Genomic DNA, 18,700 nt, shown 5'->3' with positions numbered 1-18,700 from the left:
AAAACTTAACTAGAAAAAGGTTGCACGCACACATCAATTCTTCAGCAAGACCAATGGTTAGCACAAACGATCACACGGCAGTTGAGGGCCTCCTGTCACATACCTTGAGCAACTGTAGCAAGCTTTCCCTTTTCTTCAGGGCTGAGCTGCAGCATTGTGTCTATAACAGGGAGAAGCCTCTCTCTTTCACTACCAGGTTTCAGGAAGATGAACCGCAGCAAGACATTCTTCAAGTACTCCAGGTTAGCTACAGACTTCTCTCGTTCTTGATTTCTTTCCAGTCTCCTTACTTCACTTTTGAGAAGCTGGTGTTAGAGAAATTAGTTATCAGTGGATGTGGGGAACTTTTGGTGACTACAGTAAACTGAACACGCACATTCTCATCTTCTCCCTACCTCATGGAGGTAAAAGTGGAGCTGAGAGGGAGAGAGGAAACAGGGGAACAAATGAAGTGCTCTAGTCTGACAGCTTTCCAAACACCACCAAGAGCAGATGCGTCCAATGTAAACAGATTGCTGCTTCAGCAGCACAGGCATCACAGACATGCTGAGAACTGGGGAGTGATGGGAAGCACTAAGTGAGCAACCAGAACCACAAGCTGGTCCCACGAGTACACCTCCTCCTCCTACTTGGGATAGAATGAGAGCAGGGAGTCAGGAAGCAGGTGGGAAGGTGGGAGGTCAACATCTGCAGCCTCTGCGGACCCCTTCCCCTGCCTTGCTTGCAGAGCCAGGCTATCAGGATGTCCAGAGCAAACAGTACTTTACCAAGACACGCTCAGTTCAGGAACACTAAGGAGCACCAGACTAGGTCTCTCCATGTGGCTGCAGCTGACCTGAACTCTGGAATTTGTTAGGTAGACCGAGCTGGCCTTAAAATAAGAGATCTGCCTGCTCTGACTCCCAAGTGCTGGGATTAACAGTGTGTGCCTCTATGTCTGGCTCAGTTTCATTTTCCCAAAGGTTCTCTAGTCATTATGAAGATTAAAGACTATAATTAATGTAAAGTGCAGGACTTGGACATTGGAAATGGACATCTCATTTGAGCACTCTTAGCTGACTATAGTAGTCCTACATGCTTGTAATCCCAGCATTCAGGAGGTAGAGGCAGAATGATTAGATATTCAGGGTCATCCCTGGCTCCATAACAAGTTCAAGGCCAGCCCAGGGTTTGTCTCAAGAAATAGAGGATGGGGCTGGAGAGATAGCTCAGCAGATAAGAGCACTGACTGCTCTTCAAAAGGACCCAGGTTCAATCTTGGCACCCACGTGGCAGCTAAGAACTGTCTGTAACTCCAAGATCTGACACCTTCACACAGACATACATGCAGGCAAAACACCAATGCATAATAAAAATAAATACTGTAAAAAAAAAAAGAAAAGAAATAAAGAGGGAGAGGAAGAGAGACTGGGGTAGAGGGAAGATCAGAGAGGGAGAGAAAAGGGGAGGAAGGGAAAGAGGGAGGAGGAAAACGGGATGGAGGGAGGAAGAAGGGAAACGCCTTGAATTATTGGTGCTCCATTATTTATCCTTAGGACTCAAGGACATACACTCATGTTTTACTTAAGTACAGAGGAACAATGACCTATCAGTGTCTGCCCAATTGCTCTACTTATGCTTTCTTCGAAAAAGTAGAAATTAAAAATATTTGTTTAACAAATATAAAAGCAATAGTTGCTATCGTGAGGAATCTAATCTAAAGAATCCAGGTGCTATGGATACATCTGGAATGTGAACTTGTGAAATGGGGCGATACACATGAAGGGCTAGAAAAGCAAATGCCGCAGAGCAGGTCAGAGCAGTCAGGCTCCGCTCGCACCTTAATCTGCTCCATAAGGATGGCGTTGGTGGCCTCTGTCTCCCGAAGCAGGCCGTTTAAGTGATCTGCACTCTTTGCGGTGGAACTGAGCTTCTCAGCCAACTCTTCTTTGGTAAATTCGGCATGCCATAAAGAGGGCTCTGCAAGATGCTGTTCTAAAAATCAATTTTCACAATCAGAGACTACAGACTCTAAATAAAAAATTAAATCTTACTTTGTAACATGTAAGTCCACTCTTTGTCATTTATCTATATGATACACCTCAGCTCAAGTTTCTAGTTGAATGTAGCACAAATAAGACCGAATTTCTGTTGTAGTACAAATAGTTTGGTTCTCTAAGCGCCTCATTATGGTTTACACTTTTTACATTTTTTCTTTCTTTCTTTCTTTTTTTTTTTTTTTTTTTTTTTTTTTGGTGGTGGTGCTGGGGAGTGTAATCCAAGGCCTGTATCACGAATCTTAAAAGGTCTTAGTAAATAAAGAATATGGAGCTAGATATTGGGGTGAACGCTAAAGATCAGAAAAACAGAACAAGCCACAGCTAACCTCACCTCAATAACTTCTCAGCTGATCCTATTTCCTCAAATTGGAAACCTCTGAGTCCTCACCCGAAAGCTTAAAAAGATCTCTAGTTCCTGGTCCTCATGCCTTATATACCTTTCTCTTTCCTGCCATCACTTCCTGGAATTAAAGGTGTGTGCTCCCATTCCTGGCTGTTTCCAGTGTGGCCTTGAAATCACAGAGATCCACATGGATCTCTGCCTCCAAATGCTGTGTGTGCCACCATTTTCTGGCCTCTGTGTCTATCTAGTGGCTGTTCTGTTTTCTGACCCCAGATAAGTTTATTAGGGTGCACAATATATTGGGGGACACAATATCACTACCAGGGCTTCATATATGCTAGGGAGCACTGGGTTCCCATTGTGAGGTACTACTGGAAATGGTACTAGTGGAACAAAGTTGGGTCACAGGAGGCGTGCCTTTGAAAGGGATGCTGGAAGCCTGGCTCATCTGCCCACTTCTTGGCTGCCATAAGGTACTCCACCGTGACGTTGTGTCTTGCCAGTGTAGAAATGCTAAAGCCAGGTGACCCTGGGCTGTAAGCTAAGGCAAAAATCTTTCTTCTTCAGATAACTTTCAAGGATTTTGTTACAGTATCTGAATGGTGACTAACACAATGTTGGGTATAAATGTGGTTCCAGAGCTTTAGAAAGATGAGAATCCCCTGAGTTATGAACAGTAATATTCATTACAGGTAAGAATAAAAAGCATACCAAAACTATACTATATCTACTACAGAAAATTTAGTAACACTTCACTGTAAGGAATAAACTGAAACTGTCAATTTCCTGGAGACTGAGGCAATAACTCATTTACTTCCTAATAATACAAGACTTCCCACCTTCCACTTCTGCCCTAGCCCTATGCTTGTGTTCAAGTTTTTAGTTTTTAAAGAGATCTGTTTCGTACTATCAGCTCTTTTACTGGAACAGCTGAAAAAACATGAAAATTAGAGCGGTATGTATCAAACAAGACAGCCAGGGTAAAGCAGTCACACGAAGCAACCTACCAAGCTTGGTGTCAGGGGAACTGAGCAGCTGTTCTAAAGACGGAATGTGTGCGCCCGCCGAGGACACAGACTCGCTGTCGGTCGTCTCCATCCCTTCTCCCTCCTCTCGGGCCACAGTGTGCATGTCCAGAAGGGGCAGCTCTGTGTTTCTTCTTTCTCGAGGGTTTTTCAGAGGTTGGTGGGAAGCAGCAGGGCCTATCAAATATTTTTAAAAAGTGAAACTATGAAAGACCAACAGATCTGAACCTAACAAAGAGAACCAATAAAATTAAAGACAGCCTTGACTGTGTCCATCAGAGGTTAAGGAAATTAAACAAACAGCAAGTAAATAAATGGTGTCTGAAGGAAGGATGCTAAGTAGTTACAAAAATTAAGTCATTTTACATTGAGCTATGCTAGTTATCCAACACAAACCATCCATCACTACTTGCTGCCTATGGTGGACAGCTGGACACTTATCTTACCTAACATGGGATGACTTATGCCTAACAGGCTTGAGGGCCAGCTGGCCCAAACCAGTAGTAAAAAGATACTTTCTGAGAGCCAACCTGGGTCTGCCTGAGGGCCTTAGCAACAGCAGCTGAGACATGATCTGGAGATGACCTGGACCAATGAGAGGCAGCCATGTCACACCAGCAGATGCATATTCATCAGACCTCCCCCCAGGGTGAGGTGGAGGGTGTATAATTGCCTCTTCCTGAATAAACTGAGCTTATTGTTTCCGACCGGAGTCTGTGTGGTTTGACTCTGCGCCTACTTGGTCCCCTCCCCCAAAGGGAACAACAGCACAGGACCCTGTCACACCTCACACCCCATACTTCCCACTGCTGCTGTGTGTTGGCAGTCTCCATCACTGCCTGACACTGTCACCTGGGTTGGTGATTAGTGTTGCCTGCTCATATCCAGTGTTCAGAGGCCAGAGTTCAGCATAGGGAACCAACTGATACAGTTTATGGAATTCTTGGGCTTTAATCCTAACATTTGGTTTACACAGTGAGTCCCAGGCCAGCCAGAGCTACATAGTACGATTTTGTCTCAAAAAAGGAAGAAAGGATTTCTTGCTCGCTTATAATGAACACTCACACGAACTGTGAGGCTCCCATGACACTTCCAAATGTATTACTTGACTGACTCCTAACTCTATGCAAGGTCTCGCAGCTTAATCCAGCATTTTTTTAAGTTTCAAGGTTCATTTCTTTTCAATACTATGAACTGTCTCCCCAGTCCCTTTAAAGCTCTGTAGCTCCTGGCTGCCTTCTTAGAGCCTGTCCATGGGTTTCTGACTTTCTACTAGAGACAGGGTTTCTCTGTGTAGTTTTGGTGCCTGTCCTGGAGCTTGCTCTGTAGACCAGGCTGGCCTCAAACTCAGAGATCCGCCTGGCTCTGTCTCCTGAGTGCTGGGATTAAAGGCATGCACCATTGCCTGGCTAAGTTTTACTTAATTTAAATTAATTATTATTTAATTTTTTAATTATTTTGTATCTCTGGGTGTTTTGCACGTATGTCTGTGTATCACGTGTAGGCAGTGACTTCAGAAGCCGGAAGAGGGCATTGGATTCCCTGGGACTGGAGCTACAGATGGATGTGAACCACCATGTGAGTTGCTGGGGATCAAACCCATGTCCTCTGGAAGAACAGCCAGTGCTCTTATACTATTGATCCATCTCTCCAGCCCAGTAGTTTACTTTCTTGTGAATTTGTGAACTATATTCTTTCTTTTTGGTTTTTCGAGACAGGGTTTCTCTGTAGCTTTGGAGCCTGTCCTGGAACTCATTCTGTAGGCCAGCCTGGCCTTGAACTCACAGAGATCCACCTGCCTCTGCCTCCCGAGTGCTGGGATTAAAGGCGTGCAGCTGTGAACAATGTTTATTTATTATTCATTTATTTATTTATATTCATTCATTCATTCATTTATTATGTATACAGTATTCTGTCTGCAGGTATAACTGCAGGTCAGAGGAGGGCACCAGATCTCATTACAGATGGTTGTGAGCCACCGTGTGGTTGCTGGGATTGAACTCAGGACCTCTGGAAGAGCAGTCAGTGCTCTTAACCACTGAGCCATCTCTCCAGCCACGTGAACAGTGTTCTTAAGTGACACAAATATGCTAGAACACAGAAAGTCAATCCTACCACAACCATACACATACTTCTTGTGGATGGCTCACTCTTGAGCTGGAAGAGCTGAGTTTCCACTTTGGAGAGCTGGTGCTGCAGGGTCTCCACTGTCTTTCTGTGCTCGTCCTGCAAATGTCGAACTTGGTCTCGGAAGCTGTTCCGGAGCGCTTCATTCTGGGATGTTAGCTGACACACTGTCTGGGAGTGTTCAGACTTCATCAGGGTGTTCTCCGACTGAACTGAGCATAACCTAAAGGTGAAAGTCCAGTTCATGAGAACCTTGAACTGCACATGCTGACTCAGCCTCTGTCAGCTGGATTCTCCAAGGGAAGGAAGCCCTAGAGCATCTACAGAACGTGCAAAGCAACTTGTCCTCCATCTCTGAGGGATACTGGCTGCACTACAGTCTACATTACTCATCATTTCCTGTGCTCCACAGAGAGACTGCCATGTGCTTCAACAAAAGTAGGAGGCTTGCTTTGTGGTTCGCTGAAAAATAATTTTTTTTTTTTTTTAAAGTATAAGCTGATCATATTTTCGGGCCTCAACTGGTAGAGTGCTTACTTAGCATGCAGGAAGCCCTGGGTTCAGTTCCCAGAACCATATAAACTGGATATATTAGTACAGTCTGTAATCTTAGAACATGGGAGCTGGAAGAGGAGGATCAAAAGTTAAAAGTCACCCTCATCTACAAAAAGAGTAGATGAGACTAGCCTAGAATACAGAAAACCCTGTTACACACTTACACACACACACACACACACACACACACACACACACACACACACACACACACACACAGTTTTCTACTCCATGTTATTTTATGTGGGTAGCTCACATAAACATAAGATTAATCTATCTATTCTTTGTTACCTTGAACATTGAAAAAAAATACTTTTCATAAAGAAAGTCCTAAAGAAAATATCAATTTTTGAGTGAATTAGCATGAAACACTCAGGCATCAGAATTGCTGGATACCTTGTAAAACATAAACACCTAGTTTTCGTACTACAGCTGCTGACTCTGTACCAGTGGTCCTGGGAATTAGCTACCATCAACAGCTCTCCACAGAGTTTTACACCGTCAGGTTGACACCAGCTAGCAGACCTACAGTTTGGGAGCAACCACTGTTACTGATTTGAGTTTATTCTTTTTCTTACTATTGTGTGTAAGTGAATGATGGGTGTATTATGGGCACATGTATGGCAGAGGACAGTTCTGTAGAGTCAGCTGTCTCCCTCCACTTTTACCTGGGTTCCAGGGACTGTACTCATGCCACCAGGCTTGCGTAACAACTGAGCAACTACTTTTAACAGTTTATTTGTACCCTTGTTATTTTATGTTTGGTTTTCGCAAACTTCAACCAGAAAATAAACAAAATTTCCAGACAAATTTGCTGATAAAAATGAGAAGCAATTAAAAAAAAGAGTGGAAGCTGCCCTCTCCTGATTCTCATGCCTGCTGTCTCAAACCTGATTCCAAGGCAAACTGAACATTCTAAACTACTGAGTATAGTGCATTAAGATTTGCTTTCTATCTGTTATAAATACATACACCATTCTAAGTTGAATCAGATTTAGTGGCTAAAGAGGAAAAGGTGGCAAAACAAAAACAAAAACAAAAACCCAAACAAGCAAATAAACAAACCAACAACAACAAAAAAAAAAAAACAAACTTCACTGATTTTTTTCTTTTTTTAAAAAAAGACAGGGTCTTACTATGTAGTTCAGGCTGGACTTAAACTTGTTATGTCGCCCAGGTCTCAAACTTGAATGATGAGATTACAAGTGTATGCTACCATGCCTGGCTTTAGAAAAGGTTATCTTAATTACCAAGTTCATAGTCACTAATAAGATACTGTACATAGTGTTTTGCAAGCATTTTGTTCATAATAGTTATCAGGAATGTAAAGGGGGAACCATCAGCAGTCACAACCATTTTCTGAGGGCCGGGCAGACAGTTCAGTGGCATAGCACTTGCCTGCGTTCAATCTCTAGCATCACACACACACAAAGTGCATTTCAGTGCTATGGTAAGGCTTGTAGCCTGCAGGTGTTATCAACCACAGTTCTGAATTTACTAGAAAGCTAGCTGCTTGTAAGCTCCCCACATGGAACTGGAATACCTGTCCTGACAGAAGCTTATTGATCTGTCCCAGTTGTGAGCTGGGTGTTCATATTAGTTGGGATCTGTGAGTTATACAGACATTAACTGGTTGGCATAATTAGTGAATAAATACTTTAATGCTTTCTTATGGGGATAAAGGAAAATGCTTTTTTAATTTGACACTTTGGTGGGAAAACATGTTTTTTCTTTTTAAAGAAATTTCCTGATTATACAGGCTGTAAGGAGGTGGGATATCAATCAGATAAGTAGATAAATGTTAGCTATTCTCAATAACACTAAATATAAAACCAGTCTGAAAGGGAAGCTTGGTGGTAGGTAAGGCAAAGTTACAAGCCTCTGTAGGCTCCGACCCCTTACTGAAACCCCAGGGAGGAGTACAGTGACCCAGGCTGCTTGCCTGGTACCAAGAGCATCGGTTGCTGCTGGCAGCCTTACTTTTCCCGAAGCTCGGCCTCTTTGGTCACGGTCTCCTGCAACATCCGGTTGTGCCTCTCCAGCAGAGTGTCGTGCTCAGACTGCAGCGTCTGGAACTCTGATACACTGATTTGTAAACTATTTTGGCTATCCTGTAACTTGATTTTCAGCTGGTCAATCAGCATTTCCAGGTGTTCCCTAAAACAGAAATAAACAGTTTAACAATGTTTGTGATAGAGGGAAACCTCATTTTGTTGTTTCAGTGACATATTCTTTGTTACTGTGGATGATTCTAAAGCAAATATCACAAAAATTCAAGACTAGAATTAAAAAAAAATTTAAAAGATGCTATACAGACTGTAAATCATCAGGCACTATAGATTTTATAAAAATATCTCTTGAGTTTATTCATTTAATTAATTTGTTTGTTTGTTGAAGAGTCTTACTATGTAGCCCTGGCTAGCCTAATACTTGCTACAGAGCACAAAATGGTTTTGAATTTGTGGCAATCCTCCTGGCTCGGCTTCTTGATTGAGTGCTGGGATCACAAAGCTTGGGCTTGTCTGAGTTTAAAATTCCATATTAAAATGAAATAGAACTTCATATGGTATCAGACTAGGCTATGTTAAATGTTATAGGATTATCATTAATTAAAAAACAATTTCACACAGTTCTATGGCAGCTGTTATGAGAATGGGATGTGAACTCAAAATACAGTGAAAGACCATATCTCAAGTAAAGAAAGGAGTCAGTTTAGAATCAGAATAAAATCTTGGTGGAAATAATTAAAACCCACAACTCTTCCATAATGCATACATTATTAGTTCCTTAAAAGATGTATAAAAAATGGACATACCCTCGGGGGAGTGACATTCTCTAAGGTGACAAGTCTCACCCACAAGAAGCTCTAATAAAACAATTCATAAAAATAGGTTTAAGGGTTGGGGATTTAGCTCAGTGGTAGAGTGTTTGCCTAGCAAGCGCAAGGCCCTGGGTTCGATCCTCAGCTCCAAAAAAAAGAGAAAAAAAAAATAGGTTTAAAAAAAGTATAAATGATTGGAAGGAACAAAGTATCACATTCAAGTAGTCTGAACTCAAGATTCAGGTATGCACAAATGGTTCTGACAAATGATATTTAAGTGTATCAATACTTTATGATAGCTATGGGTAGAGAAAGTATCTCATCATATAGAAGACTACAGACCCATATTTAACAGACTCCTAAACAAAAAGTAACAGAATGCAAACATTACAGGACCATTAGTCCTGTTCTAAGCCCCAAAAGCAGGTATAAAGAGTATAAATAATCAACCTCTACTACAAAATCAACACACATACACCACAGGCTGTCCCAACCCTCTCCCCCTCCCTCATCTCTTTTTGAGACTGGGTCTTACTATGTAGCCCTGGCTGTCCTGGAACTCACTTGGTAGCCCAGGCTGGCCTTCAACTCTCAGAGATCTTCCTGCCTCTGCCTCCTGAGTGCTGGGATTAAAGGTGTGCGCCACCACACCCAGCCCATCTCTTGTTCCTGGTATATTTTTGAACATTTACAAAATGGATCTGGATGCTAATTTTAAACTAGTATTAACACACTGTTTAGATCAAATGGGGTGGTCATAAATACCATTAACATAAATTTAATTTTAATGCCTAAATTTTTACTATGTCCAGGTCTTATTAAGACAAGAGAATCTATAGCTCACAGACCACATTCTTGCTTCACTGTTACTTTAACATCCCTTAGAGTATGCAATAATCCTCTTGGTATGTACTTTCCTAATTATCTAGAAATATGGTGACACCAAGAAATTCTCTGCTCACTGGTAATCACACCTAAAATTCCACTCAAAAGCAATAAAAATGAGAGTTTTATCCAACTTGAGGATCAACCTGTATTTGTATGGGGAAAACCTTACCTTTCTTGTTTAGCTCCCTCAGTTTCAGCCTGAGACACAGATTTATTTTTCTGTTGTTTTAGAACGTTATGAACTCGGACTTTGTAGCTCTCAAATTCAGAGGTGACAGCAGCTTGTTCTGCCTAGAACATTTTAAAGGAGAGAAAATTGTCATGCTGACATATCCTTCTATGTCCTTTCAGAGGCTAATGAAATGAAGTAAAACATTCTGTTTGTAAAAATGAAGCAAATAGCTTATATCCATTTTAGCCTTTATTGATTTGAACTACTGAAAAGGAGTTCTGGAGCTGGGTACGGTGGCTCATCCCCGAAATCTCAGAACTCAAGAGGCTGAGGCAGGGGGACTGCTATGAATTCGAGGCCAGCCTGGGCTACACTATGAGTTCCAGGTTAGTATGGGGTATAGAATGAGTCCCTGTCTCATAAAAACTAACAACAAACAAAAGCCCAAAATACCAGACTTAACCAAAACAGAAACCTAGTCCTGTTGGCCTGACCCTTCTTAAAACCGCCGACTTCCTGTTTCCACCACAGAAGACTAACTTATTACTGGCAAATTTTATGATGACACTGTTTGCATCTATTACTTTATCATTTTTTAAGCTATGATATGTTCTCTTTCTATAAATAGGAAAAGTCGACTCTCGGAGCCATTGTTCATTTGAATCTCACCCTCAGTACACAGTTAACACAAACAACAATAGGTCCAGCCTATACTGTTTGCTCCCAGGGTCTTCGGAAGAGTCTACCCACCGGCTGAGGATTCCAATCTGAGGGATAGTCAACGGATGTAAGCACACTGAGTTCTTTAGTCCATTCGCTTTATCTCTCTACGTCAATTCTGTCTACAGTTTCTTTTCTGTTCTCTTACCTCTCAGTCCTTTCCCATGTCTATCTAGTTCTTTCCATCTCCGTCCTCATCTTTGTTCTTCTCCATCAATCCTCCCAGTGCTCTCAGAGAACTGAATACCCACACAGTAGTTCTTTGGTAAAGCAATGCGAGGCTTGAAGTTTTCAGGGTTGCAGAGAGAGGTGATAAGGACCCACTCATAAAGCAATTAATTGTCAGCTTCCAATTACAACCCCAAAGGGGAATAACTAAAGGGGTGTTCTCTAGTAGGGTCAACTAAAGGCTAAGATCAATTAGGGAATTTATGTGCTCAAACTATAATCTAGAAATGGCTAGGTAGAATGTTAGGGGTCAGTAAGTCACAAGAAAGTAAACTGTCTTTGGGGCCACTTTTCCGGCTCGTCCCAGCTGCAGCTGCTTTCTGATAGGGAGGGGGATATATGCTAGATGGCTAAGCAACCTCAGTCAGAGTAATTGCTGAGGAGAAAATCTAGGAATAGCACCTGGCTGAGGAGGAATAAAAACTTAATTTGCACAAGAAAGAAGCTTGGCACCTGTTTCCTGCCTGGCCTGGAGGCAATCTCCTTGGGTCAGTGGGAAGTAACTGCCTTAACTCAGTATCTAGCAAATGGCTAAAACATCATCCTAGGAATGTGAGCAGTAAATCTCTTAAGTTAGGGTCTTATGTAAATAACCCAGGGTGAAGGTAAGGAGTTGAGGATTTAATTGTTAATGGTTCTTTTCTCTATCTGTGGGTGAGATGAGCTAATGTTTATTTCTCTGCATTTGTCCTTGGAAAAAGGGATCTTTCCTGAAATACTTTTGTCTGGAGAATGGCCCACATGTATGTTAATAAAAAATAAACACAGCTGGGGAAAGTTGTCCAATTACCCCAAATGTTTAGAAAAAGTTGTGCTCAAGATTGAGATGCAATCGTGAGAGTACATGTACATGTAACATGGAGATGCACGGTAAATGTGGAGAATCATAGCTGTTATTGCACAAGAAGTTTACAACAAGAGACAGTCAGTTCATTAAAAAGGCAGTCATTCCATAATGCCTTGCGTGATGGTTTCCTCTAACAGAACCCTTAGTTCTGACAGGTTGACCTTCTGAACACTAGTTGTCACTGCTGTATACTCCCATGGACTTTTGCTACCAGCGGCTCTCAATACAGTGGTGAAAGTCAAATCATGTGTTTCTGATGCGATCTTTAGACCCCACATTACTGTCATGATCATTTAGGGTTAGAGAGAACTCTGACAAAGCCACAGTAAGTAACTAAATGCTTTGTATGTTGAAACCTGGGAAGGAGGCCCGATGGTCATTCTATTAGAATGCTGCAATTATTTAAACCTCAGAAAAAACGCAGTGCTTTCTCAAAAGTTTTTTTCTTTAAGTAAATATGTGACATTTTTACACATATAAATTGCAAAATATAAATGTAAGTAAGGTAAGTGTACTCATAGTTTTCCTTAAAAAAAATGCTGGTAAGATCTGGGGAGATGGCTAACAGCTAAAGTATTAGCTGTGCAAGCCTGAAAAATCTGAGTTTGAGTTCTGAAACCCACGTTTAAAAAAAAAAAAGCCAGATCAGAAGAGATGCATTTACCATCCCTGTGTTCAGACAGCCAATCAGGAGACAGACAGAAGTGCATGGACGAGCCAGCTGGCCTGGTGGACAAAGTGCAGCAGCAGCAGCAGCAGCAACAAGAGAGACACTGTCTCAACAACAAGGTACAGAACCATCTCTTAAAAACTGACCCCTGCCCTCCACACATACATGGTGGTACATGTGTGCTCACATTCACACAGATGTAATAAACACACACACACACACACACACACACACACACACACACTACCCCAGTGATGTCAGAGTGTTATGCTGTTGGGTTTAGAGCATCTGCTAAGTGTTCTTAACTGCAGAACACTGCCAAGGGGAACGTGGCCCCGGAGTAAGGACCCCGGGAGTAAGGAAATCCCGGTGGTTTTGGTCTTGCAGGACACACCTTGGCAGTACGGCTCTCTTCCTGCAGCGCCGCCACCCTCTGTTGGTATGCACTCAGGGTGCGCTGGTGCTGTTCTGCAGAAGTCTTCAGGTGCTCGTGGATTTTGTGTTTCTCAGACGTTATCTCAGCCAGCTGGATCTAGGGAGAGACAGATTAAATGGCACAACTAAGTGGTAGATTGTTTTCAGGTATATAATTATCATCAGAAAGAGAGACAGCATGAATTATGCTTTCTCACTATCTGGTTGATTTATTTTTTTTTATTAAACTAGTATCTGCACAATTAAAGACTACATAATGTTTAATTAAATACCACCAGACATTATACAAAAAAATACAGCAAATATTTGACCACCTCATGTATTGCTTCTCAATTGTATTTTTAGAGGATTCAGATGAAGTTTTGGGCCATGTTTATTTTATATGCACTATTCTAGACTATTACAGATCCTCAAATACATGATGGTCATCTAGCTTGAGCTAGGCAGTATTACTAAACTTCACTGCTTCTGCTTCTTCAAAATGTTGAGTAATCTTTCTAAGTATTCCAAAATGGTAACTGATAGAAATTTTTCTTTCTTTTAAAAAAAAAAATCCCTATTATTTTTTATATGTATAGATGTTTTGCCTGTAACTGTCTATGTACCATGTGTGCCTGGTGCCCGTGGAGGCCAGCACAAGGCATCAGATTCCCTGGAATGGGAGGAGAGGCAAGTACAGATGGTTGTGAGCCACCATGTGGGTGCTGGGAATTGAACCTGGGGCCCCTGCAAGAGCAGCCAGTCCCCTGAACTGCTGAACCAGCTCTCTAGCCCATCTATGTGGAACTTTATTTCTACATGGAAAAAGCTTTGCAAACATTTAAAACTCTTACTTTATAGACTTCTACTTGCTGTTGGCTTGCTTCTAGTTCGCCCTTTAGCGATGCTTGGAGTAGTAAGTGATCAGTTTCCTACAGAATGGAAATCCTGGTTAAGTCACACAGTAAGTGATTCACAACTGTAAGTACTAAAATACGGTACAGAGAATTAACGTACCGCTTGCTTTGACTCTGCCAGTTCCTTCTTGGTTTTCATAAGCAGCTGCTTGATCTTGGTGTTTTGTTCTTCGCAGTGCTGCACTGAAGACTGCAGGGAAGCTAGCCCGGGAAGTCAATTTCATCAGAGAGAGATAAGAGATGGTAACTAGTAAACATGACACCCCAGTGACAGTCTTTTCCTTCATATTAACTTACAAGAAACTCATTTTATCTCTTCATGCAGGGCTTTTTAAACATATCTGACAATGCATTCTTCTGTGCCAATCACCCACTGCAAACACTTACCAACACACAGCCAATCTTATTGCACCGTGACAGGTTCATCAAAATGCAGCTCACTGGCTAGTTTTCTGAATATAGTTTAAAACAGAACACACTTAGGCTCCCTCATTCAGATATGGTCTGTGGCTGCATTAGCTTGCCACAATGGTGTCCTAAGGAACCACCACAGGGACAATGGAGCCTATAAAGCCAAAATACTTACTACTTGGTCCATTATAAAAAAAGTACAAACCTTTGATTTTAAAGCAAATCAGTTCATTTGTAAATATTTAAGTATATATCACTTAAATAAAAGCATACTAATATTTAGTGGACATCTGGAAGTAGTACTTGCTAAAAATACTTCAAAAAAGCTGGGTGTAATAGTGCATACCAATAATCCCAGCACTTGTGTCCCAGCAAGATCATGAGTTTAAGGCCAGCCTGGGCTACATATTAAGTTTGAGGCCAACCTAATCTATATGAGACCCTGTTTCAAGAAAACAACCAAAACAAAATATCAAAAGCACCTCACAGGGTACTGTGTATTTATGGTTGTATCATGCAGAAGGCACATATGTGGGCATTTGCTTTTGTGATAGCAAGTCAGAGGCAATACCATTTTTGTGGGATGCTTGTTAAAGAAAGGGTGTTCACTCAGGCACAGATCAAAATATAATAAAGGCAAAAACCAAGGACAAAAGACAAATGATCAAAGGTTATACAATTTAATGTGAATGAGGGAAATTTCACAGAAGAAGAAGCATTTAGGATTAGAAGGATTTCATGGTTGTTCCAGAGTGGGCAGGAAAGGGAGAAGTTCAGAAAGGAGATGTATCCCTGTGGTAAAATCACATGCAGAGAAAAATGTATAGCCCTTTATCTGTGAGAGAGTAATAAGCAAGCCCCCATGTGGTTGCACCCCGGCCCCCGTTAGAACACTTCTGAGGCTTCCTTCTTTACCATGACTCTTTAGTCCAGCCCTCCACGATTTTCTGTACTGCTATGGCAATCCCCTCCCCCCCTTTCTGATCATGCTTCTGTCTTCTATGATGCTTTCTGACACACTTATGGAGATTGCAAAGAGACACAGGCAGCTCCTCAGGGATTGGCCTTTTATCTGATATTACTGTGTGGTTTTACCTTAGCCTCTCCTCTTCACTTACATATCTAAAGTCTTAGTGCATGGTAGCCACTTCACAGGACTTTATGGCAGTTCTGCTTCTGGTCATGAGGGAGTAATAGGGCCAAGACTTAAACTTTCTTGTCATAAACAATTAGGCAGCTGATTAACAACACCACCTTTCCCACCCAGACATTTGAACAATAAATAGTAGAAGACTGTGATCCTTGAGAGATGGTAAAGAAGGTGAGGTATGCTTCCTGTCCTGGCTTTGTGCATGGGAGCAACTTGTAGAATATGATGCAAGAGTGGGAATCTGAAACAGCTATTGGTCTTGCTGAGACACGAATAACTGCAAGGAAAAGAACAAAGAGCAGTGTTGTAATGTGAACACTCTAGATTTCACGAAGGGCTAGGACCATTCTCTAGCTACCAGCCAGATTGAAGAAACCCTTTGTGAATGCACAGGGATTCAGGAAGAGAATACGATGCAGAAGTAGGAGAAAAGAAATGAACAGAAACAGACCCGTTATTTTATAGAAATGATGGAATTAGCATGCACAGACATTAAACAGGTATTAAATATATTCAAAGATTTAAAGGGAAAATATTAACATAATAGAAAATCTACACAAATGAACCAAACAGAACTTCTAGAGATCAAAAATGCCATTCAATGGGGCTGGAGAGATGGCTCAGTGGTTAAGAGCACTGACTGCTCTTCCAGAGGTCCTGAGTTCAATCCCCAGCAACCACATGGTGGCTCACAACCACTTGTAATGGGATCCCGTACCCTCTTCTGGCCTGCAGGGATACATGCAGGCAGAATACTGTATACATAATAAATAAATAAATCTTTAAAAAAATGCCATTCAATATCTAAAGTGAACTTTTCACTACATGAGATTAAAGATTAGATACTATGGATTGGTGAATATGAAGACAGTAATAGAAAATTTCAGAAACTCTATTCCATGAAGTGACATTTACTATTTAAAGGTAATCAATGATAAACTCAAGATGTAAACTAAAACTCTAAATTACCAAAATTAAAGTACAGCAAATCAGTAAAAAGGATAAAATGATTACAAAAATAATGTTTTAAAAAAGAAGGAAAAGCAAACCAAGAACAAGACAAGTAGTACTACCAAGGTACAGACTTCGTAGGCAATCACTCTAAAAATAGCTCAAACATTTCAATAGCAGAGACTTGGTTTGGAGGAAAAAGCAAGACCCAATTATAATGCTATCTGGAGTTGGGTTCACAACTGCTTGTCACTCCAGTATCCAGGGGATCTGACTTCTCTGGCCACTGTGGGCAATTACACTCACATGCTTATTATATCCATATATAGGCAGACAGACAGACAGACATACAATTGAAAATAAAACAGCTATGTAAAATATAGAAGAACACATAAGGGATTTAGGTCAGTCTCTGAGTTCAATCCTCAGCACCAGGGGTTGTGGTAGAGAGCATACCACAAAAGCCAAATGTAACTTACAATCCAAAGAAGACTGGAATAGTGTAAGTATTAGTAAACACTGGGGTTAGAAAAGGACATTCACAATAAGAGTGACCAAATCATTAGGAATACGTAACAATTCTAAGTGTGAATGTAACCAACACTAGAGTTTCTAAATAAATAACAAAAAAGCGACAGAACTGAGAAGAGAGAAAGAGATCCACAATTAGGGTTTGAGATTTCCACATAGCTCTCTCAGTACGTGGCAGAAGCAGAAGAGAGAAAAATCATACGACTTGAAAATCAGATGAGCAAATCTCTCCGCCAACTGACAAAACCTAAGTGATGTCCAACAACTAGTACATAATGACACTGCTGTCAAGTACACAAAGAAAAATCACTGAAAGATCACAGGCCAGGCCAAACCCCAAACTCAACACTTGAAAGGGACTAGAAACCACAGAGTACTGTAACTGCAAAGCACTTAAATTGCAACTCGCTAAGAATATTTGAGAAGAATCCCTTCAATATTTAGAAAGTAAACAACACATTTCTACATGACTGAGGGGTCAAAGGAGCAGACACTAAAAAATTATTTTGAAATTACTCAAACCAAGAAAATAACTTCAATTTGTGAGAAGCCACTCAGGGAACTTTACAGTGTTTAATGCTAATGTCAGAACGTATTTTTATGGGTGAAATCCATACAGTTACCTTAAAAAGGAATGTTTCATTGTTATTTAAATCTTCCCAATCTGCTGATCACCAATAAACTATGAACAAACAGGACAAGTACCTTGCACTGAGCATTACATTGACTATTAACCTCTTAATGGTAAAGGGTTTGACCTGCCTCTGGTCCTTAACAATTTGAACACTGAGTTACATCTGCTGGTGATTTACGGCTTGTATGAATGGCAGGTGTGGTGGTGTACATCTTTGATCCCAACACTCAGGAGGCAGAGGCAGGCAGATTTCTGTGACATAGTTCTAGGACAGCCAGGACTACACAGAGAGACTCTGTCTATGAGAAAAAAAAAAAAAGGCAGGCAGGCAAGCTTGCTGCCTGGCTTGTATGAATAATGACTCATGTTGCGTTCTATGATGTTATGAGGCAGTTATAAAGTAAAGTGAATTGTTTTACTCACTCATTTCTTCTTGTAGGGTTTCTTGTTTCTGTTTTTGAATTTTTATTTCTTGCTCCAGATCTTCTATCTTACTGTTTTTATTTGTTAACTTCTGATTTAATTCTTTCATCAAACGTTCATAATCTGCTATTTCCATATTCATCAACGTAGTTTGTTGGGCATCCTGTACATTTTTTGAAAGACTTACATATTACTAGGGCAACTAATCTGTGAAACTGCTAAAATCATGACATAAAATAAGTAGGTTTTATTACATTTTCCTGTAATATAGACATAATGTAAGTAATGAGGAAATGGGAAGCTCAACAGTTTATAGTTCTGATTTCATCAAGTATTCTCTAGCAGTTTAGGTCTTTTTTTTTTTGGTTTTTTCCAGACAGGGTTTTTCTGTGTAGCTTTGCACCTTTCCTGGAACTTGCTTTGTAGACCAGGCTGGCCTTGAACTCACAAAGATCCGCCTGGCTCTGCCTCCCGAGTGCTGGGATTAAAGGCGTGAGCCACCACCGCCCGGCTTTCTCTAGCAGTTTAAAATTCAACTTTCTGAACTCCATTTTATTTGACTAACTTTAATTAGCCATAATTAGTGTAGTTCTGGTCTTACGGAGTTCTCATTTATGAAATATTAATATTTTAGGTAACGTAACACCTTTTACAGAATACTCTTTGAAAAAGTAGAGAGAAATTAATCTAAAGTAAATTTTAAGCTTTGACATTATTTAAATCTTCATGTGTCATACTGCAATCACACATAGAAAATGAAATAAAACTCATGAGCCTAGGTTCTTCTGAACAGATAACTGTTTAGAGAAATAAAGTTCAGGTTTCAATTTACTG

General features: G+C 40.8%; 1 protein-coding gene across 1 annotated transcript in view; it reads right to left on the bottom strand.

The window, feature by feature from the left end:
• Positions 1 to 18,700, bottom strand: part of Gcc2 (GRIP and coiled-coil domain containing 2) — a 40,944-nt gene that overhangs the window by 6,504 nt on the left and 15,740 nt on the right. Inside the window, exons 13-22 of the mRNA XM_028892431.2 lie at positions 17,867 to 18,029; positions 13,867 to 13,967; positions 13,704 to 13,781; positions 12,830 to 12,967; positions 9,968 to 10,089; positions 8,070 to 8,246; positions 5,540 to 5,757; positions 3,390 to 3,584; positions 1,820 to 1,974; positions 104 to 305 (exon numbers count right to left, since the gene is read on the bottom strand). Coding sequence (XP_028748264.1) covers positions 104 to 305; positions 1,820 to 1,974; positions 3,390 to 3,584; positions 5,540 to 5,757; positions 8,070 to 8,246; positions 9,968 to 10,089; positions 12,830 to 12,967; positions 13,704 to 13,781; positions 13,867 to 13,967; positions 17,867 to 18,029 — 1,549 coding nt within the window. The remainder of the gene's footprint in view (positions 1 to 103; positions 306 to 1,819; positions 1,975 to 3,389; positions 3,585 to 5,539; positions 5,758 to 8,069; positions 8,247 to 9,967; positions 10,090 to 12,829; positions 12,968 to 13,703; positions 13,782 to 13,866; positions 13,968 to 17,866; positions 18,030 to 18,700) is intronic.

This window comes from Peromyscus leucopus, chromosome 16_21 (genome assembly GCF_004664715.2).
Source record: "Peromyscus leucopus breed LL Stock chromosome 16_21, UCI_PerLeu_2.1, whole genome shotgun sequence".
Lineage (NCBI taxonomy): Eukaryota > Metazoa > Chordata > Mammalia > Rodentia > Cricetidae > Peromyscus > Peromyscus leucopus.
Note: the sequence above shows the minus strand (reverse complement) of the source record. Positions and strands in the feature narration are given on the sequence as shown.